This window comes from Hemibagrus wyckioides, linkage group LG09 (assembly GCF_019097595.1).
Source record: "Hemibagrus wyckioides isolate EC202008001 linkage group LG09, SWU_Hwy_1.0, whole genome shotgun sequence".
Lineage (NCBI taxonomy): Eukaryota > Metazoa > Chordata > Actinopteri > Siluriformes > Bagridae > Hemibagrus > Hemibagrus wyckioides.
Genome location: NC_080718.1, coordinates 5,476,233 through 5,500,373, shown reverse-complemented (window position 1 = coordinate 5,500,373; position 24,141 = coordinate 5,476,233). Strand labels below are relative to the sequence as shown.

General features: G+C 43.6%; 1 protein-coding gene across 3 annotated transcripts in view; it reads left to right on the top strand.

The window, feature by feature from the left end:
- Positions 1-24,141, top strand: part of foxn3 (forkhead box N3) — an 83,888-nt gene that overhangs the window by 17,918 nt on the left and 41,829 nt on the right. For 2 of the 3 annotated variants that reach the window (XM_058398224.1, XM_058398226.1), the window contains exons 2-3: positions 8,804-9,366; positions 22,047-22,183. In XM_058398224.1, coding sequence (XP_058254207.1) covers positions 8,818-9,366; positions 22,047-22,183 — 686 coding nt within the window. In that variant the 5' untranslated portion in view covers positions 8,804-8,817. Of the gene's footprint in view, positions 1-1,775; positions 2,110-8,803; positions 9,367-22,046; positions 22,184-24,141 lie in introns of those variants that run through there. The other variant, XM_058398225.1, reaches the window with a different exon arrangement.

The following is a 24,141-nucleotide window of genomic DNA, read 5'->3' as shown; positions in this document are numbered from 1 at the left end:
AGAGAGAGAGAGAGAGAGAGAGAATGGTCAAGAAGTGAGCGAATGAGACAGACAGAGAAACAGAAAGGAAGGGAAAGATACAGAGAGATAGACAGGGACAAAGAGAGATAAAGACAGGCAAAGAGGAAGAAATAGAGAGAGAGATGAGAAAACAAAGAGGCAGAGAGAGGACCAGAGCGAGACAGACAGACTGACAGAGACCATTTGTTTCAATTTATGTACTTGCTTTTGTAACAATGAACATTCAAGCCAGAAAAAGCAGTGCTGAATTAAAAAAATAGAGAGAGAGCGAGAGAGAGAGAGTGAGAGAGAAAGATTTTGAATGACAGACACAGAGAGAGAGGCATAAAGAGTGATAGAGAGACAGAAAGGCGTGGGATAAATAGTGACAGACAGACAGAGAGAGACACACAGACAGGAAGAGGGAGAGTGAGAGTTGCAGACAGACAGTCAGACAGACATGGTGACGTTGCTGTGTATTTTGATGTTGCTGTATTTAGAGGTAGTGAGGTGGATGTAGAGGGATTACTGGTGGATGTGGGCAGGTTTCTGGCTTGATTAAATACACTTTAGCGGATTAATCAAAAGACAGATCGTAAATCATCTCCGTACACACCAACCTCCTGCAACCCAACCTACAGCTGTGGAAACTCTTACTCACCACTCACAGAGACAGAGAGAGAGAGAGAGAGACAGAGAGTCACTGGGCTAGGAGAGAGAGACAGCAGGAGAGGGGGACAACACTGGGCTAGGAGAGAGAAACGGAGAGAGGGAGGGAGAGAGAGAGTGAATCACTGGGCTAGGAGAGAGAGAGAGAAAGAGAGAGACAGAGAGAGAGAGAGAGTGTCACTGGGCTAGGAGAGAGAGAGACAGAGAGAGAGAGAGAGCACACTGACAGTGTGGCTGTGTTTTCAGTGTCCTGGACACTAGTAGATGTAGTGAGCTCCCTTGTTTGTGAGCACTGATTACAGTTATTTCATCATTCTGATGGGATTTGCTTTCGCCCTCCTCTCTGTTCGGAGTCAGACGTGGTTTGGGCTTTTAAACAGGACAACATCAGTGGACATAATATAATCCCGGTGATTAGACGTCTGGACGCAGAGGGAAGCGCACTTAACACATGCCTTTACTTAATTATGTTATTATTACAGCTCAGTGCTGGAGTCTGATTGGTCAAAAAATGTTGATTAATTTTCTGTAACTGCACCTCTGACTGCCTGCACTCACTGTTACAGTATATACCTCTTCGTTTCCATAGTAACGGCTCGTTCACATTAAAAAAGCACTTTTAAGTAGAGATGCCACTGATCTGTTCCCCAGGGTCTTACGGTGAGTCGGATATCTGTAACAAACTGTTCGGAGAAAGGATTTAAACTGTAATTGTGTCCACTTGATCTGATTTGTTTTTACTGTATAAGTGATTGTTGTGTGAAGCTGGTTGAAAATATCAGCTGATGTTCGGGTTTCTGTATCAGGAAAAAGAAATGGTGGTATGGCATCATCTCTACTTTAGAGAAGTTCATTGACATGAACAGGGGAGTCTGTGAAAGAGTCATTATCAGGCCGTGAATATTGACTTAGTTCATTTGACGGACCTGTGGCGTATGTACATAACCTCTGACCTCTGCGTACTCGCCTAACGTCTGCCCGAAGGAGATTTCCGTCAGGAGCCGAGGCCACGTACGGGCCTTTTGATATCTTCTTCTTTTTGTCAGACAGGAAGCAGAAGGAAGTGTAGTTAACATCGCACAACAAAAGACTGCAAACACGAACAGAGAAAGAGCCTCTGGCTTTCAGCACACGCGTCTTTCCTGTGTTTGTTTTCCTCTGACATCACGGCTAGTCGCGGCCGTGCGGAACGTCTCCCGAAATGCCCGAGGAGCCGGCTCTCGTCACACGAGTTACTGAGGCATGTGACATGTGACACCTGCTGAAGGAGGGTTTCGCGCAGGTTACACCCCGGCCTCAGCTCTCGCAGGTAAACAGCAGGCGGATGAGTCGAGGCTTGCTGAGGAGCGTGAAAAACAAGAAGTGGTTCTTCTGCTTCTAAACGGCGTCCTGATAGAGCACAGGGAAGGACCGAGCCTCATGAGAGCCTCCACAGAGCAGGTACAGAGTGTCCTCCTTCTCTCTCTCTCTCTCTCTCTCTCTCTCTCTCACTCTCTCTCTCTCTCCCCCTCTCTCTCCTCGAGGAGCTTCATTAGCATGTTTCGGACTGTAAGGAGATCTCAGTGCAGTGTCGAGGTTTGCGTCACTCTGCATTCCTCTGTGTGTTTATTCTGAGTTCAGTTCAGCACCGAAAGCCTCGGCCACATGGAGAATACTGGATACTGGATAGATAGAAAAAAAAACATTTTTAACTTCACTCTGAACAAAACAGTGTTTTATTAAAAATGCTGTGGAGACACTTTGTGCTGACTTTCATAACATTTTCATGCCATTCTAAACTGACACAGATGATTCATTAGCGCCAGCTCATGCAGCTCGCTTCTGATTGGTCAGGACGCGTCCATCCATTTTCTCTGTATAACAGTAACACGCTCGTTCTGATAAGCTATCGTTTCTATGGTAACAGCTGGCTCACGGGGACGTGTACAGAAAGAAATGCAAAACTTTGTTATGGTGAAGTTTCCTTGAAGAATTGAAGAGGATGTAATGAACCTTTATGGAGAGAGAGTGAGTGAGTGAGAGAGAGAGAGAGGCTGGTGAGGAAACAACGGTTTATATGTAGCTGATGTAACGTGAGTGAGAACAGGAACATGCCTCAACGTTAAATGTAGCTATAAACAGATAAAAAGTTAATGACAAACTGCTGTGGTGTAAGAGGACCAAAACACTTCAAGGTGTTGATTTTTTTCCTGTAGCAGCACAACCCTAAGAGTTTTATCCCTTACATATATGTCTCTCAGATGAGACTTTGCTTTTGTTTTTCATCTAGCCTCTTCTGCGTCTGGTAATCAAACCCTCCTGCATCTGTCTCGGTTCTTCTGCCAGGGTATAGAGACACGCTCGCTAAAAGTCCTCCGCTTTCTTTAACTCTTGTTGATAAATATTAAACGTCTGAAAATCCTAAATGGAGATGTAATGCACTCTGTACACAAAAGCAGCGTTCTCCAGCAGAAAGAGGGCGGATCGATGGATTCAGTAAATGTCACGGGTGAGAAAAGGGCTTGGCCTGTGGAGAACACGCACTTCCCAGTTGTTTCTCTAAATATCTGGCTTGTGTAAGAACTCCTCAGATTGGCTTTGGCAGACACGGATAGCGAGCGACAAGCTTTATTAGTTACTTTTGTGTGTGTGTTTTTTTTTGACTAGCTGTTGAATAAAAGGACTTTGACGCCCGAAGCTAATTCTCTAATCGTCACGTCTGCATAATTCATACGAATTCTCTTTGATTATTAAAAAGCATGCGCAGATTATTAGATACATGTTCCATGCCGTTAAGGACAAAAAAAAAAAAGAAGAAGCACCGTCCTCAGCTGTGAGAACCGTAATGGATTTAACTCCAAAAGTGTGTTAATTAATATCGTGATAATCAGCCCCCCGACACAGACCTCAGACTTCAGCACAAACAAATGTTTTAGGGAGGCAGATGGTGTTTGGGCTGCTAACAGAACGTCACGCTTAATTATCTGCTCTCGAATTCGGCGCGCTCCCGTGTGCTGGCCGGCCCTGGGCCTTTTCATTGCCATCTCCAGGCTGTCGGCGAGCGCTTTGTATAGCCGAATTAAGCGTGGAAGCGACTCGGCAGTAAATAACGCTGGGTGTAGCCGGTTTGCGTACAGGTCCTTTTACACCGGCTGTGATTTTATTTTTAATTATTCAAACGGTTATGAGGATCTAGAGGATCTCTGTGGCTGCTTTTTTTCCTCCTGCACTTAGTGTTTTTCTTCTTCAGTGTCTGTGTTCTCTAAAATGAAAAGCAAGCTCAGTGAAAGAAAGAAGCATGTAGGGCAAAGAAGCGACTATGAAAAATCCTGAGTCCTGTTAGTAAGAGAATTCGAGATGTACTGCTTGCAACGCGACTAAAAATAACAACGAGCGCAGGGTATGTTTTGGGACGATCTCCGTGACGTGACGTGACGCCCCGCTGTAGCCGTGACAGTCGAGTCACTCACTTCTAAAGTGAAAGCAAACCAACTCCTCATCATCAGCAGAGTTCCAGCCTTCTCTCTGGCTTTCCTCTGCGTCACTGCCGGTGATGAAGCTAATCCACAGCACCAGCTAGGCTGGTTAGTTCACCCGTACTATTTACCACTGGTTGTCATGGTAACAGTGACAATAATTTTTGTGTATCAGCACAAAAGGTTAGAGCAGAAGTTCGAGGCAATTCTCAGTTAGTCATATTGATGTGAATGCATTAAAGGTGGCGTTTTACAGATTTAGAATTTATTTAGAATTTGTTTGTAACTTTTGTCCCGGTTTGGGTCACATCTACATTAAATGGGAAATGGGAGGAAACAAAAGGCAGCCAGTCAGAACAAGGCACAGTCTGTCAATCATGTAGCCTGGAGACAAAATGCCACCTCTTGTATGTACATCTTGTTGTAGTTAAAGCAGCAGTGTGTGTGTGAGTGTGTGTAGTGGGCGTGGCTTTTTATCTGTTCAGGTTCTACATCTAAACGTCTTCAGGGTCAGGTGCCACAAAATCACTGACCGCCCCTTTAATTGTCGTATGTGATCCCGTGCATTTTTTTGTGAGTCATTCCGATATTCTCAGTGTTATGACACGATTTAGGACAAAAGGCTGTTTATTACACTATCACACACAAAAGAGTGCAGATGTGATTAATAAGGATATGAAGCTGTACATATTAAACACAATGACACAAATAAAATGGCGTCTAAAAGCGTCAGGGATAATCGCACCGATGTTAATTGCACCATTGTTCGTTTATCGGAAACATCCACAACGCCGAGCCGCGATAAGTAACCGAGTTGATCTTCCTCAGGTGAGGTAAATTGTTATTAGAGATCCTCGAGCGCCTACAGACTTTCTGGAAGCGCTCGTCTTTTCAGCGCACTCGATCTCCGCCAGCGTCTGAAGCAGCCGCAGCGTTTTCCCCTCACTCCATCACGGAGAAGATGAAAGGAGATGCTCTTAATGGCAGCAATCTGGCCACCATCCTGCTTCCTCCTTCACCGACTCCACGCTGTCTCAGACCCTTCCTAATGACAGAGCTCGATTTCCTGTTGAGCCTCATCACCTACATTAACACCCGACCCTGCACACACACACACACACACACACATCTGCATGATCATAATAAACGCTTTCGTAAACATCAAACAACAAACCTGAAGTGTCATCAGCCTGCCTTTTTTTTCCCCCTTCAGAGAGGGAAATTTGGTCAAGAATGATGCGTGAAGTCTCTCGGAATGCAGTTGGCAGTAAATTAAGCCCAAACAGAGCCCTGCGTCGCCATAGCAACGGCACAATTAAATTACTTTCCTGTCAGTTGTAATATAATGTTCGGTGCAGAGACTCATGGGACCGCAGCTCCCCACCCGCAGGCGAAGCTACATCAGCGCTCTCCTCGTTGGAAAGATGCAGTGCATTGATTTTTTGCATGAATGATTCCAGTGTTTGCGTTTCGCGCTTCGGTCTCGCCATAATGAAGCTGAATAAAGTTTGTTTTGCTCTCTAAATTGCTGAAGCTCTTAAGAGCGTCTGGGAAAGAGAGAAAAAAAATAAAAAGAAGAAACGTTTACAGATTGTCAGCTTGGTTTGGGGTTAGGAGAGCGAGCGCTCGCTTTCACGTCAATAGAGAATCGATGTTTGGAAATATGTCCTTTATGGAGCGATTGTCGAGCCGTAATAGGTTTTTAGCGTCGCGGCGTTTCCGGCGGACGCTTTATCTCCCGCACGTTAATGAATTAACGTATAAAAGAGCTACAGATGAAGAGAAAAAGGAGAGGAGTGCGTGTTTAAGATAGCTGGAGCCGATCGCTGTCTGGCTGCCACACAGGGTTTAGAAGGTTACTGATTCTTCTGTTGTCGTATTCTTATCACGCTGTTGCGGATCCGATTGAATTCCCATTGCCGCCGGCTCCGAGGACTCGGACGCATCGCGCAGAAATGGATCTCGGTGATAACGCCGATAAAACAGGCCTGTGGGGTTGGACGTGGGTTTACAGACGTGGCGTAAAGTCACTCGGAGTCGTCACTGCTGCTGCACCAGGCGACAATTAGCGTGGATTTCAATCTCGCTTTCAATCTGTTTTACATTGCTCTGTGCGTCTGTGATGTCACAAAATAGACTTCATATCCCGGTGACGATCGCTCGGAACATGCTCGTTAATTCCACTCTGATTCTAATGTGTTATGGTTTCTATAGTAACAGCTCATTCACTCAGCTCCACATGAACCGATTCTAGTCTCTGTGAAGCTTTCTGTCAGGAGACGTTTGTTCGACGTTTATGGAAGGAGTCTCCAGTGTCCAGTCTCCAGAGCTTTGGAACAGTCAGGAATGTTGAGACAGATGCTTCTTGATAGTTTTTTACCAAGAAGACAGAGGAAGAAGGAGATGCTGGTGATGGAAATGATGTTTAGCTGCTATAACGTGAGCAAGAGCTTGGATGTTCCACAGCACTAGGTGTAGCTGTAAACGGATAAAAAGTACAGCAGTATCATGTGTTCTGTAATCAGTAATAATTGGAATTCTAGGCTGAGGTAGGAGGGGGGTGATGAGGATGTGATGGTATGCTGGTTTAGGAAAATAACTTTGTGGTGGAAAAATTCCACTTAATATTTTCCAGTAGCCACATGACACATGACACGGAGCGGTTAGTTCTTCACACAGCAGTTTATTCTGTAACAGGAGTGAAGGAATGTAGGAAGAAAGAGAGAAACGCAGGTCCGGACTCGCTGGAAGTTTCTGGAAACGTCTCACCCGGAAACGTGCTTTTACATCACACACCCTGTGTTCCGGGGATGGACTCGGGATCCGGCGTGATCCTGACCCAGATAAAGTGACTGGATTAGTGAATAAATGGCTGAATGTCTGAGCATTTTACAGAGTGTGTATAGACTCAGTGGCATAACGTTTGTGTGTGTGTGTGTGTGTCCGTCCACAGAACTAGCCTCTGACGGCATGTTAACATTCTGCACATTCCTGAACTGAGTGGAGTGGTTCTGCCACAGGTCTGTGTGTGTGTGTGTGTGTGTGCGTGACCATGTGCTTGTTTCTGAGGCCATGTTTAGTTCTTCAGACAGGAAGTCAGCTCCTGTTCACGCCGCCCCCTCGTAACGTGAGCACACAGGAATTTCAGTCATGCGCAATGGCTCTATTATCAATCCATAAATCTCCTCAGCAGTGTGTGTACGTGTGTGTTACGTGTGTGTGTGTGTGTGTGTGTGTGTGTGTGTATGTTTGTGTGTTCACCCTGCCAGCTCTCCTCATTAAGCCCTGCCTTCAGAAGAAAACGTTCTTTTAAACAATGTGAAGCTTGGAGATCGTGTTTAAAAATGGATGCTGGTCTGCTAACAAGCAACTACACTGAGAAATCTCCCCAATTTACACACAGTACACCAAAAAGTTTGTTTCGTTTATGAAATTCTTTTGATTTTTGAAAATGCCGACACGTGTTAGAGCAGACCTTTGTGCTGCTGGGTTTGGGTTATTTTTTTTAAATAATAATCATGATATAAAATCAAGAGCTTTTTATTTCATTTCTTTTAAATGATTTTGACTTTTTATTTAAAAATGTCTCATATTATATAATAACAAGAAACTACACCGATTGCTAATTACTGAGTGTCCAGAACACACGGGTCACTCAGTGGGATGAGAAAAACGTATGTGCACCCTGACCGTCACACTCGTATGTGCGTCTTCTCCAAAAGTCAGTCGTATAAAACGTGAAGATTCCCCAAACCCTGTTCCAGCATGACAAAGCCCCTGAGCTCAATGAAGACATGATGAAGGTTCTGGAGTGTTAAATGTAAAGTTCTGGAGTGTCCTGCACTCGGACTCAACTCCTTTGGGATGAAATGGAACTGGAGTCTCCTCCTAGTCTGATCTCACTAATGCTCTTGTAGCTGAATCCCACAATCCAACTTCTAAAGCATGGAAAGTCTTCCAGAAGAGAAGATCTGGACTAGGACATTCATCAAGAACATGAGGGTTTGATGGTCAGGGGTGCACGTACTTTTGATCATGTGGGTCAAACTGAGGAAGGAGAGAGCGAGACAGGAGACTGTGATTATGTGATTATGTTACACATTCTATTAGGATTATGAGCAATTATTCGAACAGAATACTAATACTAACTAATTACTTAATACTAACTAATGCAAAACGATTGGTTTTACTTTTTTATGATAATATTTTAAAATATTTTTTAATTTTTTTCTAAAGCAAACTCAAGTATCATGACAGAAAGTTTTGTAAGTTTTTTTCCCCACCCTTATATATGGAACTATATAGAAAGCCGTGATTTTATATTTGATACTTTTATTAAAAAAAACAGGCAAATATGTTTTGAGATTTATTTTGTTTTCTGATCCTGTTAATGAAAGTCGGTGTGGTTTTATAGTCGTATAGATGCTGAGCTGAGCTCCATAGATTGTTTTAATGCACATTCATTAAAGCTAAACTCGTCGAGATGAAAGTATCTGAGATCGAAAATGGAAAAGTTGTAAAACAAAATGCAGCATAAATAATTCATTTATTTCTATTTTCTCATAATACATAGACTGAGCAGTGAGGAAGGACTTATTGAGTGAAGCTGAGGAAACTGATAATAAAGGATGATATTTATATATATATATATATATTTTTTTTTTTGTCTTCCCCCTCAGGAGCCTTGGTCTAAATGGGTCCGGTCATGCCTCCCAGTAAGAAGCCGGAAGCTTCCGGGGTGAGCGTGGCGAGTGGCTTGAGTCAGCTGTACCAGGTGGGCTCCATCACCCGGGCGCTGTGCGAGGATGACGAACTGGAGCTGGCGCTGCCCGTGCCGGCCATCAAGCTGGAGAGGTCGGGCGCCGAGGACGAGGAGCTGACCAACCTGAACTGGCTGCACGAGAGCAAGAACCTGCTGACGAGCTTCGGCGACCCGGTGCTGAGGAGCGTGAGCCCCGTGCAGGAGCCCGACGACGACCCGCCTCCCTCCCCGGCCACCTCCGACCTGGCCTACGACGCCAAGCACAACCCCAACTGCAAGCCGCCGTACTCCTTCAGCTGCCTCATCTTCATGGCCATCGAGGACGCACCCTCCAAGAGGCTTCCCGTCAAAGACATTTACAACTGGATCCTCGAGCACTTCCCTTATTTCGCCAATGCCCCCACCGGGTGGAAGAACTCTGTCAGGCACAACCTCTCACTCAATAAGTGTTTTAAGAAAGTGGACAAAGACAGGAGTCAGGTAAGGGCGCTCTCGCCGCATCGGACACGCCACATCAAACTTTCAGGAGCCGTGTGGGAGAAAGAAAAAGCCCTGGAGGCTCTTTATTTAACAGCCACACTGCAGGCTTCCAGCTCACTCCCAGTGAACATTCTTTCATTATAGCTTTAGAGTTCATCTCTCTGGATCAGATTCTTCCCTTTTATATCTTCACCATCAAAAAGAACGTGAAATAAGACATGAAATACAGTGATGTGATGGAAGTGTGCAGAGTTAGACTGAATACGTTAATAAGAAGGTGTGGCTACGTGATGCTGCAATTAAACCAATCATCTCTTTTTTTAATACATATATCATTAAATGTTATTTCATTAACGGAGCATGCGGTATATCACGTGTATTATAACGTGTATGATGTATAATCAGCTCTGGGGACGCTGATGATTTGTTTTGTTGTTCGTTTTGTAAGTGTAGTCTCTTTAAATAATTACCATAACACCAAACCGATGGAGGCGACGCTGCCGTCTGCTGTAAAACGTCTCCTCCACGTCTACGTAAAGCTCACCTGTTCATACGGAGACAGTTTAACACTAATTAACATCTGGCTGCATTAAATATCCGAGTGATTTTCCACCATATGTGAGAATACAAAACACCAAACACATCATCAGATACAGCAGTCGCTTCAAACGCCTGACTTTTCTTTTTTACTCCAGCTTACTTTTTGTGTTTTTTTCCCTTTGAACAACAAAACTTTAAGACTTCTAAGCATCTATCATGCTGTTCCGCTGGATAAAATGGAATAATGACCTTTTCCCTAATGTGGAAAGTTCTTTCAGTGATTAGATCACACATTTTTTATGAAACTGTCAACATTTTGTTTTTTTTCTCCAAAAAGTTTAGCTCATGGTCTGGATGTTTCTCAGCCGATTCTCTAGTGGTCAGTTTATTAAGGATGGTATTTTGATTAGTTTTGTTAATTATATGAGGCTCTGTGCTTGAAACTCTCACAGACACACCCCTCTCAGCGCAGACTCCGTCCAAAATGGCAGACCGTCCAAATGATTGCGAAACGTCACGCCCCCTGTTGCGTAGCTCCACCCACATCTGCACAGGCAAGGAGAAAAATTTGACTTAAACCCAAACAAAACAGACACCAGTGTGAAAATGTGATCAGATCAGCATGTGTCTATACTGTGTGTGTGTGTGTGTGTGTTTGCCAGTCGGAACAGTAAAGCCGATCCGCGTGACTCTCACACTGCCATCTGGTCTGCGGCTGTGGCGCAAAGATTTTTTTTTGTGTATGCGTCGCCATAGAAACAGCTTTGGAGTTGACATGGAAAGTAAGCTGTTGCTGTAGCAACAGAGAAACTGCTGCGAGTGTACTCGTGCATGTTCGTGCGTGTGTGTGTGCATGCGTGTGTGTGTGTGTGTGTGTGTTTGGAGTGCTAATCCAGTGGTAATGGAGCAGTCATGTTAAGGCAGCTGGGTGGGCTGGACGCCTCAGCCCCTCACCCATCTCACATACACACACACACACACACACCACATCACGCACGATCTGTGTCATTCTGGTAACTCTCTCACTGCTCTACACACACATACACACACACACACACACACTTACTTCAGGCTGCAGTGGTGATTGTGTGAGAGATAAAAAAACTATTGTCTTTTTTTAGGATCTGTGGATCTTTTGTTATTTTTATTATTTATTTATTATTTATTTTTTTTAAACACGGTCTGTGTTCATTTTGTTAATTTTTTTGTCCTATGCATCCATGTTTTAGTGATCCATGTCTGTTTATTCATTTTTAGTTTTTAGGATCTGTGGATCTTTTTTTATTTTTGAATTTTTCATTTTTTTAATTTCATATTTTATTTATTTATTTATTTATTTATTTATTTATTTATTCATTCATTAATTTTTAAAAACACTTTAGCATGGTCTGTGTTATTTTTTAATTTTTTATGTTCATTAGTTTTGTTAATTTTTTGTAACCATTTTTTTTTTCCCCTGTGTGGATCCATGTCTGTTTATTCCTTTTAATTTTTAGGATCTGCATTTTTTTCTTCTAATTTTTATTACTAATTGAAAACATATGATCTTTGTCCATTTTTTAGGGTCAGTTTTTGTTCTTAAGGATCTTTAGGAAATTTTTTTGCATCTGTTCATATTTCTTTTTTTTTTTAAGCATTTGTTTATTTTTTTTTATAAATCATTCTCACACTCCTCATTATTCCTTTTATTTATTTTTTTAATCTGTCGAGGATCAGGGGTGTGCTTTGTGTCCGTGTCTCTGAGCTGATATCGGTACCTGCCTTTTGACTGATTAGATATAAACCACTTCAGACACGTCATTCACAATAAGAGTCATTTATATAACGCCGCGTTCCTCACTCTGTACCTCGCCTCGCCTCGCTCCGACTCATTTCCTTTTTCTCTCTGCACAAAGTATCCCAACTTCCGGATCTGGGAATTGTTCTGAACGTACGGTTCGAATCGGCACTGACGGGTTGGAATGGTGGTTTTGGGGCGGAGCTAACAGGCCTGTTCTCTGCTGATTGGTTATTTGGTCTTATGGAATAACTTCATGTTCATTAATTATGGATTGGAATTTTGTCACTTTTGGTGTCAAGGCGGTGTAAACACCACCAGCGGAATTAACCCTGAGCGCTCTAACGACGATGCAGCTGCTGTGTATCATCGTGTCGCAGTACAAACAAAAAGAATATTTAAAACATTTAGGAGGTCACGTCTATATGCCCATGCACTTCGAGCACTGTGTTTTATTTGCACGGCCTCATTGGCCTACTTAATTAACGCACCAGACTAAATCGGTTTTAATTCCACATCCACGGCGGATGTGTTATGTATTCATGCGCCGCGCTCCATATTGAAGCAGCAAGAGGCAAATTAAAGAAGCAAAATAAAAGAGTAAATAAGTAAACATTCGACGGCGGCGCAGGTCTCCAGGGTTTGCCGAGGAACGGCGCCTAATTAGTTTCCTCCGAGATGAGACGGGATTGAGAGATACGCCACCTTTTTCATCTTTCCCAGTCTTTCATGGGTGTTTGCCACCATTTTTTTTGCCGTTCACGTTTCATCCGGACGCTGTCCGTGTTGCGTCACGTGCTGGTACGCGGTGTGTGTGATGCTCTGGCCGCTGTCGCGTGTTTCCATGGCTGTGTTATGAACACACGCTGTGAACTTGGCACACTGGTGTTTAAGGGCGGATCAGACCCTCGCAAAGACAAACTCACCTGCAGGCAATGCTGTGTGTGTGTCTGTGTGTCTGTGTTATGCTGCGGCCTCTGACAACCTGTGTGATTAATGTACGGTTCCCCCTGTTGTTCCGGTTGCCACGGTAACAGAGGTTATGTGAGAGCGCAGGTAGAGGCTTGGCGGCGGTGCGGACGGAAAAACGCGAGCTCGCAGATTCACCTGCGCTGTTGACTCGCTGCTTGTCAGCTACAGCGCTCTCTTCACTTCTGCTGAATTATTTAAAGAGGTGCGTGTTCGACATAATGGAGGAAAAAAGGTCTGTGCACTCCCAGACTCTCTCTCTCTCTCTCTCTCACCAAGTCTCTTCTCTCTCTCTCTCTCTCTCTCTCTCTCTCTCTCTCACCAAGTCTCTTCTCTCTCTCTCTCTCTCTCTCTCTCTCTCTCTCACCAAGTCTCTTCTCTCTCTCTCTCTCTCTCTCTCTCTCTCTCACCAAGTCTCTTCTCTCTCTCTCTCTCTCTCTCTCTCTCTCACCAAGTCTCTTCTCTCTCTCTCTCTCTCTCTCTCTCTCTCTCTCTCTCTCTCTCTCTCTCTCTCTCTCTCTCTCTCTCTCTCTCACCAAGTCTCTTCTCTCTCTCTCTCTCTCTCTCTCTCTCTCTCTCTCTCTCTCTCTCTCTCTATGGTGATTTGAGATAGATAAAGCCCAGCTGCTCATTATTGTGTCAGTTATCCAGCTGTTGTGATGCAGATGGACAGATGTTAAAAAGTGAAAGTAAAAGTGAGGCAAACTCCTCACCCCCACCCCCCACGTGTACCCCGGTTGTCCGGTTCCAGCCGGTTAGTGTGAGTCGGTGAGACCGAAGGTGCTGACTCTGCACCCTGACCTGATCAATACAGCACTCTGCTTTCTTCTCCTCCGTCTCTGTGTGTCAGCAGCTTCCCTCCACTTCCTGTTTCACTGCTTCGGCTCAAATTCAGCCCAAAACCTCACCCTGTGTGTGTGTGTCTGTGTGTGTGTGTGTGTGTTTGTGTGTTTGTGTGTGTATGTTTCAGCATTTGTGTACATAACGTCTCGGAGCGGGGGGGCGAGTGAGTGGTGCTCTGAGTCACCGAGCCGGGGCTAATAAAGCCTGTTTTACTTTGGGAGAAAATAAAAAGCTCTCTCTGCTCCTGTTACGAGTGCGAGTGTGAATGCTGTTAGGTTTAGAAGAAGAACTAAACCTAACCTAAGGCCTGGTCTTATAGAAAATTTGATGAGCCAGAAGCAGTCAGTGATATTGTTTACACTTTGTCCTCCGACAGTAATTAAAGGTGTGTCACACAGACAGAATTTTATACCAGAATATTTTCATCACTTGAAAAGAAGCGTCATTAATCTGCGCTGACCCGAGCTTTCACTTTTATCAAGGCTTTCACACGAAAAAGTGAAAACTTCTTAATTATACGCAGATATATCATATAATACTGATGTTACACCATAGCGCTGATGAATTCTGGATCCTGATTGGTCAGAAGGCGTTGATTAACGATTAATCACACAGTTTAGGATGTTACCATGGCAACAGCTCTGTCACAGGGAGCTGTACGGCGGAAACGTCATGTGAACGGACGTGTGATCTTTGACGCGGTGAAGTTATATGAACAGTTATAAGACTGAAGGAGTCTCCAGTGTCAGAGGAACGTTTTCTAAAGTTTTCTCACGACACGCTGAGAGAGGAATGAAAGAGACTGGTGAGGGAACAACTTTTTTTGTCAACATTTTTGTAGCACATTGTTGCGTGATAGAAGAAATAAAAGACTTTGTGTTTATCATGTAAGAGGAAATGTCTCATTTGTAACTCGATAGCTTCATCCTAAATTCGTTATATGTTCAGTAAGGGGGGGGGGCATTCATTTTTTAAATTTTTTGTTAAGATATTGAGACTTACAAGATGTTTTAAATCCACGTGGTCTCCGGTTTATTCCACTGCACAGTCCAGCAGTGCGAGCCAATCAGAAAGCATTCCTCAGGACAGCGCAGTTTAGACAGTCAGGATAGCGATGAAGAGAAAATGACAGCTAATCCCGGGGAGATGGAATGTACAATCGAACAATTACAGAGATGACTCGACTCATCTGAGGAGAAGCCTGTCAGTGACACAGTGACGCCTGTGAATATCGGTTCTGAATACACTGCTGTCACTGTGTGTGTGTGTGTGTGTGTGTGTGTGCTGAGAATCCCACAGGTCCCAGTTTAACTAACAGGAGTTTAGAGACAGATCTGAAATGAAGCACTGGATAATCCTGTAACGAGAAATGTTTAAAGCTGTCGAAAAAATTATTTTCAGTCATGGGTTAAAGCTCTGGGATCTGGGATTATTTATTTTTTATTTTATTTTGTTATAGTGGTGCAAGTCATCTGCAAAAGGAGTTATTATATCCATCACAACTTTCTAATAGTTATTCTTCTGTTTGGTTTCAACTGAAACTCAGACTCAGACCAATCAATAACTCCCAATTAATAACTCCCAATTAATAACTCCCAATTAATATACACTACCAGTGAAAAGTTTGGACACACCTTCTAATTCCATGGTCTTGTTGATGTTTATTTCTTTCTACATTGTAAAACAATGCTGAAGGCGGCCGAAATCCACAATAATGTCGTTTGAACAGTTGATATTGAGATATGTCTGCTACTGATGCTCTGTAAAGCCTTCATAACGCCTCTAATCTGAGGTGCTGTTAATTGGTGATTTCTGAGGCTGGTCACTCTAAATGAACTTCTCCTCTGCAGCAGAGGTCAGTTTTGGTCTTGCTTTACTGGGATGGTCTTCATGTGAGCCAGTTTCATCATGGTGCTTGATGGGTTCTGCAAATGCACTTGACAATACTGTTCTTGCAAGAACTATTCCAGAACACCTGACCTTCGTGTCTTAAAATAACAACTGACTGTTTTTTGTTGTCATTACATATGGATTACTGAAGTCCATGTGTGTTATTTCATAGTTTTGAAATCTCCAGGATTGTTCTAGAATGTAGAAAATAAATCCCTAAACAAAAAAACATTGAATTAAAAGGTGTGTCCAAATGTTTGACTGGTAGTGTATCTCCCAATTAATAATTCTCAATCAAAGAATCTCAGTTAATAGCTCTTAATTAATAATGCTAAATTAATAAATATCAACCATTAACTCTCAATTAATAACTAAAAGTAATACCTCTCCATCAATAACTAAACAATTAAAAACTCAATCAGTAAATCTCATTAAATAAATCTCAATCAATAAATCTCAATTAATAAATCTCAATTAATGATGCTCAATTATGACTCTCAATCAAAAAATCTCAATTAACAACTCTCAGTCAATAACTAAAAATATTAATACCTCTCAATCAATAACTAAACAATTAATAACTCAATTAATAACTCTTTATTAGTAACTTAATTAGTAACTCTCAATCAAAACTAGCAAGAAAAATCTCAGTGGCTTCACTCACTGATGATATATTAGTGTGGAAATGTAAATAAAAAGTATTAATAGTTGAGTTATGTTTAGAAAATAAAAGATCCTGAGTGGATCTTTTAAAATAAATAAATAAATAAATAAATAAATAAGGTTAGGGGTTAGAGTAATAATTCTTCAGCATACTGATGATTCCAGCTCCGTTCATCAAAGGATATCTTCTTTAAAGGAAATGTTCCCGCACTTCAGTTTTAGAGTACGTCTAATTTTAAACTTTAAACAGGAAACTATAAAAGTCTTACCATGTGCGGCACAGAGACGTTTATAGATATATTGTGTTTTATAAATAATGTGTGTATTTTGGGGAGCGGAAGTGACCAGGGCTCGCTGCCTCTGCACCTCCAGCGCCTCTGCTTTATTTTTATCGCTTGTCATGGGGATTGGGAGCACATTAGCTCAGCAGAACCAGCGCTGGTGTGTCATTAGGCTGGGCTTTCACAGACCCTGTACTCAGCATTATTACTGCTGCACCCACACACACACACACACACACACGCGCGTGCTGGAATAAGCCCGAGTGTTATGCAATGACGAGGTCGCCCGGGTTACCCTACACGTCTTCCATGATATTTTTGTCTGTGGGTTTAAAACTAAAACAGGAACGAATCAGACGTATGTAATTCTATATTTCCCCCCACGTGAAGTCACGAGTCAGGGAAACCTGCGTCTGATAGAGTTGAGTCAGAAACGCGATGGAGGAAGCGGCTCCTCGTGGCTCCGGGCCGTATGCTGAGCTCGTGGGGGAGGCCATATTGCTTGGGTATAATCGCAGCATGCGGCGAGTGTGTCAGAACAAACATGGTTCATGCACGCCAAGCGAGACCATGGAGGCTTGTGAGTGTGTGATTTAGAGGGACTGCATCTCAGCAGGACTCTATCTGGCTGCCCTGTGTTACAGGCATGCACACACACACACACACTCTGACTGACTCATACTCTGTCCCGGGCGTCCTTCCGGCACAGGCCTTGTCTCCGCTTATCATGTCATCGCTCTCTTTCGTGTCCCCGCACAGAAGGGGAATCCTCTTTAATTAAGATTACATTCTGCATGTAATTAAATACCAGCGTTTTTTTAATTCCTCGCTCTTTTCTACGTCGCCATTTTATGGTCTGATCAAATGAAGCGACACACACCTCTCGCCTGTCGTTGTGCCACAGTGATGAACTCATCCGAATCATCTGCCTTGATGAGCTCACACCTGCGACCAGGGCAGAGTCGCACCGTCCAGAGCTCAGAGTTTTAGTTCATTCTGAGCTTCTTACACGCAGCGTCCTGGACATCGTGATGTCATATGTCACAGACTTCTTTATTCACCATCATTCATTAGCTCATCACATCCATCTCTCAGTAGCGCTGGATTAAAGAGTATCACTTAATAAATATTAAAGTTATCAACTCTCAACAATCTTCAACAATAGTTTCTATCTTTTTTTTTCTTTTCCTTTGGAGTTAAATGGCAAATCACAGACAAACACAGCCAGTTTGAATCCTAGCTAAAGACAAGCTTACTTTTGTGTACCAAGATTTCAGAATTATTCGGATTTCCTGCTCTGAGGATGTAGACCGATGCTGGACGCAATTTTTTTGAAATTGAAAATACAAATCATCTGCTGTTTAGAGTCAGATTTAATCTCAAACACAGACGACTCGATCAAGCTGAAATTTAAACCCTGGAATAGGACTGATGGAAAAGCGTAAACGCCAGACTCGGTGTGTTATCTCCGAACTCCAGCGCCTCTGACCCCGAGCTCAGGGCTGGAGCGTGTGACCTTGCTGATCCGTGTACAAGGTCACCTTTTACTCTGTGGTGCCATTTCGCGACAGAGACGAGCCAGACGACTTGATCCGGCTAGTCATTAGCTCTTGATGACCAGGGGGCTTTATAGAAACGCGGTGTGGTGTTATTTCAGAGCACGTGATTTATCCCCGCGTGGTCGGACGACTCTACCGCGCGCTTATAGATTGCTTTTCCAAGGAAGCTGTAATGAACTTAATTTAGGGAATCAGCGCTCTGTCCAATTGATCTGATGGATCGCTGACCGCCGAGGGCGGCAAAGCGCAGTGGCACAGCATCGTCGCCACTGCCTTCTTTACTTCTTTTCCTCTTTTCTAATCGCTGAATACAGCGAAATAAAAGAATAATTACAGGACTGCAAAGTCTTCTTTTCAGACGCTCATAAAAACCTAGCGTGACAGGATTAGCCGCGTCGGTTATGATGAAGTCCGGCATCTTCTGAGCTCCGGAATGAACCATCCTTCTGCCAAGACTATCAAACAGCCTTTATACACTCCTCCATTGCCTGTTGCCTAGGAAACCAGTGTAATCCATGTATTCCTCTCTCTCTCTCTCTCTCTCTCTCTCTCTCTCTCTTTTTCTCTTCTGTCTTTTCTTTCCTCCCTGATTGGAGACTCTATTGACTTGTGCCATTGAGCTGGCCTTCAGACCCACACAGCAGCTGTCAGGAGATGAAAATAAATAAGAGGGAAAGTGCTCTAAAACCTATTGATTTTTCCTGATTACTGAACATTTGGAAATTTAGACCAGCGCAGCCTCGTCTGTGGGAGGCAAATATGAATAATCCGACGCTTCGGATGTCTGTAATATCATACGCTCCTGGGACGCCTGTGTCCTTGCTTCTGGGTTTTTCTTTCCTCTTTCCTTTCCTTTTTCTATTTCTTTCTACACACACACACATACACACACAAACACACAGATTTTAACAGATAACTAATTGATGTTTTATTGGTTGAATCCAATCGTTCAAGAAACCCAGCAATGAAAAAGAAATCTTTCTTTCTTTCTTCCTTCCTTTCTTTCTTTTCCCCCACACCCCTCCCCAGCCTCTGGATTTATGATCCTTCTGTAATTAGAATTGATTGTCTTTGTTTAATCTGCACGATTTTCATCCAGAGATAAAGAAGAAGCGTGTCCAGTGCTCCGGATTTTTCTACAGACTCGGTCACTCCACCTTTCTTCTCCTTCTTCTTTTTAAACTTCAGACTGCTTCCTTTTCCATCCTTTGTTGTTAATTTCGATATTTATACGATTTTATTCCCTGGCTGTTTTGCTCCGTCGGAATGTTTTCATACTCCGATTTATCCATCTAACATGTTTCCGGATTGGATTTCATGGTGTCTCGTGCTCCTGCATTAAGCGCAGATATGGTTTAAAGACGCTGATGGGAAGTTGACAGCTTAATTAGGCAGACAGTGTGAGTTTGACCTAAAAATACAGGCTTTTACCGCCTCAGATGGAAATGGGACTCTTTCGCTAAACACTTTTTCCTCGTCCATAGATGGAATATTAAGTGCTGTCTAGCCTTATCATGGAGTCTAATTTTTTCTCTCTCTCTGTAGCCTTAAATCTCTGTATTCATTTTAAACATGTTTTATTAAACACAGGTTTTTTAGGGTGCTTGCATATAGCCTTGGGAAATCTCTGACAGCAATTCTGACCCTGAACCTGCACCATCAGACGTCTTCAGGTCTTCAGGTGACGTCATAATCCTGCCGTGACCTCATCCGCATGCAAACACGATCGACACCTGACCATTTTCCAGACGATCTATAAAACGCCAGCCGTTTCCCAGCCTCCTCTGCTCAGGGTCTTCATTATAGCTGCGCTTTACACCGTTCCTTCATCTCAGATCAGATCTGCAGAATCTCCGGAGCGTCGTCTCTGACTGCTTTTAGAAAGCGCTGAGTGTGTTAAAAAGGCTCTGTGCATACACGCACACACACACACACGCACACACACACACCAGTCTCTTTAGCATGTGCTGCTTTATACACTGAGCTGATATTTGGTTATTGTGTTGTGTATTTTGTCGTTTCATCTCCAGGTCAGAGGTTAAGGTTGGGTCAGTGACAGGAAACTCATTTCCTTTTTCTTTTTCTCTCGGTGCTCAGGGACGTATGAAGCCGAATCATCCTGAACTCTCCTCTAGCGCAAACCATTAGCCGCTTTGCCATGTTTGATAGGTTATTTCACATTTCTCTGATTCACTGCCGACAGTCTGTGTTGCGTGACAGGCTAAGTGCTGTCTGTCTGACTGACTGTCTCTCTCTCTGTCTGTCTGTCTACATGTTTGACTGTCTGTCTTTCTGACTGTCTGCCTGTCTGACAGTCAGATAGAGATACAGTGATAGAGAGAGACAGTCCGAGAGACAGACAGACAGAGACACGGAGAGACAGTCTCTCTGCTTGTCTGTCCATCTGTTTGCCTGTGTGTCTACCTGAATGTCTGTCTGTTTGTCTGTCCGTCTCTCTGTTTCTCTGTCTGTCTGTCTGACTGTCTCTCTATATCACTGTTTCTCTGTTGTTTATCTGTCTGTCTGTCAGTCTGCCTCTCTGACTGTCTCTCTTTCAGAATGTCTGCCTGTGTGACAGTCACTGTGTATTTCTGCTTGTCTGTCCGTCTGTGTTTCTGCCTGACTCTCTGTCTGTCTCTCTGACTGTCTCTCTGTTTGGCTGTCTTTCTGTCTGACTGTCTGACAATCTGTCTTTCAGACTGTCTCTCTGTCTGTCTGCATCTCTGTTTATCAGTCTGACTGCCTCTCTCTATCTCTGTCTCTCTATTTGTCTATCTGCCTGTTAGTCTGCCTCTCTGACTGTCCCTTTTTTAGAATGTCTGTCTGTCTGACTGCCACTGTGTATTTCTGTCTGTCTGTTTGTCTGTCTGTCAGTTTTTCTGTATCTCTGTTTATCTGTCTGTCAGTCTCTCTGTCTGTCTGTCTTTCTATCTGTCTGTATGTCACTGTGTATCTCTGTCAGTCTACCTGTCTGTCTGTCTTTCTATCTGTCTGTATGTCACTGTGTATCTCTGTCAGTCTACCTGTCTGTCTGTATGCCACTGTGTTGCTCTGTCTGTCAGTCTGTCTGTTGTATGTCACTGTGTATATCTGTTTGTCTGTCTGTCAGTCTCTCTGTTTGTCTGTCTGTCACTCTGCCTATCGCTGTCTCTCTGTCTGTCTGTCTGTCTGTCTGTATGTCACTGTGTATCTCTGCCTGTCTGTCAGTCTCTCTGTCTCTGTCTGTCTGTATGTCACTGTGTATCTCTGTCAGTCTGTCTGTCAGTCTCTCAGTCAGTCTGTCTGTCAGTCTCTTCCGTCAGTCTGTCTGTAAGTCTCTCAGTCAGTTTCTCTGTCTCTGTCTGTCTGTATGTCACTGTGTATCTCTGTCTGTCTGTCTGTCTGTATGTCACTGTGTATCTCTGTCTGTCAGTCTCTCTGTCTGTCAGTCTCTCTGTCTCACACACTCGAGTGAAGAGATGTTGGATTATTCAGCTGCACTCAGCACATTCTACCTGATAGTGTGTTTTTTTTCTTCTGGAGTTCACACTGCATTAGCCGTGATAATGACCATCAGCTAGTCGCTGCACCACAGAACACAAGCTGTATCGCATCAGCTTCCTCACACAAACTGAAATGGTCAGTAGTGGACCTGGCGCTGATCAGGTGTCAGTATCAGCATCAAATGATAGATCGGGTATCAGATCCTGCAACAAATGGAATCGGATTTGGAAAAGAAATCTGTTTTCACATCTGGAGATGTTTACGGACTGTAACAGCTTATGAATGTTAAAGGTCACAATTTTATTTGTATATCGGGCAGAGTAGCGTTTCTCTGTTAGCGGGGCTCATGTTATCCTGTCGTTATTCACATCTGTCTTATTAGCTCTGGTTGCTGTTGTTCGAGAAGGAGATATCACTTATAGAATGTGGACATAGTGCTTCCTAAGATCATGCTTCTGATTGGCTGCTCATTGCCGCTGACCCATCTGATGATTTTCAGACCTCACACACTTGATTTCCATAAGTGCTTTAGACATTTTCAGGTTTATGGTAGAGGAAAGCTTGACCAGGAATTCCTCTCCTCACGAGTCTGTAGTCTCGTTACAGGCTCCTGCCTGTAGTGGTAAGTTTGTACTGATGGATAGTGTTTGAACTGTTCTGTCTTCCTCTGTGCAGAGTATCGGGAAGGGTTCCCTGTGGTGCATAGACCCGGAATACAGACACAATCTCATCCAGGCGCTGAAGAAGACGCCTTATCATCCCTACTCCCAAGTGTTCACCACGCCTCCCACCTCTCCTCAGGCATATCAAAGGTAAGCAAGTGCCTTGCCAGAGATATCGATCCTTACACACACCTCTCTCTCTCTCTCTCTCTCTCTCTCTCTCACCCACTCACTCAGGTGTGCTAACAGGTTCTGTTAGCGGCGGCATGTGCAAAGGCTGAACGGATCTCAGAGAGACGTGTCCGGCGCCGGGTTTCTGAGCCGCTTCATTTCATTTAGATTGAGCGAACGTGTCTGCAAGCTCCAACCTACTCGAATGTGCAAGACGGAGTAATTGTTTTACTGTAAATCCTACAGCGTGTCCATTTCTGTCCAGTTCAACTCATAGCCGTCGAGGTATTTACGTAACATCATTTTTGTAAATATTTCCAAAGATGTTTATGAGAATGCTCATCATGTTGATACGTCATAACCTGTCATGTCCTGCGCCTCAAAAACAACGTCATGACCTGTGTATGGAGAGATAGAGAAGATAACATGAACAAAAGATTGTTTATTGATTTTAGCCTCGTCTGAGTGCCCATTGGTCAGAAAATGCCTCCTGGTGGTCCAGAGGCAGGATCTGACGCTCTCATTGCCTCGGTCCAGGCAGGATTCTAACCCAGCCACTGAAGAGTTAACTCTCAGTGCCGGTACCAAGCCTGGGATAAAATGGGAGGGTTGCGTCAGGAAGGGCATCCGGCGTAAAACCTGTGCCAAAATTGATACTTGTGGACAAATGATCCACTGTGGTGACCCCAAACAGGGAGCAGCTGAAAGAACAAGTTGTGCACACTGGTCAGAAAATAGGTTTTCTTCAATATGAAGATGTTCCAGGAATCGCTCTTCGTTTCTCTCATTTTGTACAAAACCAAATCGAAACCGAGTGCAAGTTTATAACCTGAAGAAAATATACAGAGCCTCCAGAGCCGTGAGAACCGGGGAGTGGGCGAGGGGGAAGCGGCGGCTGAGCTAAGAGCGCCTAAGGTGCAGAGATTTTGGGCAGATATCTGACGTGATTCAAACCGCCGGTTCGTGAGCCACAGGCCTCCGAACACGAGCTCCGGAATCGGGAGAATCAGAGTGCAGGTGAGGCAGCAAATCCCACCGGGCATTGGGCATCTAAGCCAGCCTGCTTTCGGGGTCCGTATCTCGGGCCCCTGAGGGCCAACGGGTCAACCCGGGGCTCATCGAACTCTTCACATCTAAAAGGACATGACAAAGAAGAGACACTTCCAGTCTACTTATATGTTATGGTCATGTGACCTATTAATGCTCAAGTGTAAGATATATGGCCACGCCCCCTACAGCGAGCACTGAGAATACACACAGTTTGTATTAAAATGAAGTTTGTGTCATGTGTATGGATTTGTGTGTGTGTGTGTGTGGGGAGAATGTGTTCATTGTGAAATCTTATCTTTTTAAGATAAGATTTTTTTTGTCATGGATGAGTGACTTTACAAGGAAGATGTACAAAATAATATTCTTCTTTAATTCTCACCTGTGCCTTGTGTGCTTTTAAAAGCGCTTATTAAATACCATGGTTTATTTTAATCTAAGTAATCATACTGTGATGGAAAAGAGTCAGACCATAACACCTTCATTACTAAGCGTTGAAATAAAAAGTCAGGAATGAAGCTAAACCTTCTTGCGTGAAGTAGTGGACAGTCTGGGAAAGGAAAAGAGTTTGTAAAAAGGATAAACACAGGATGGATGGACAGGACAGGATGGAGAAATGGAGGTTGGATGGAGAAAGAGGAGTTTCAGCTGTTATGTGATTTGTGTTTCTTTTCACTTCAGCTGCTTTTATTCTGCTCCACTTTTTTATTATTCAGCGTTATAAAAAAAAAAAAAACGGCTGCAGAAAAACTCCCCACGATCCGACAAAACCGCACCGAATGAGGTCGACTACTAAAAAGCCACTACCTAGGCAGACTCTTGCAGGTTTTAGACAGTTCCTTGCCTAATTCTGCAGCACAGAGCGCTGCGTCGTAAGATTTATTTTCTCG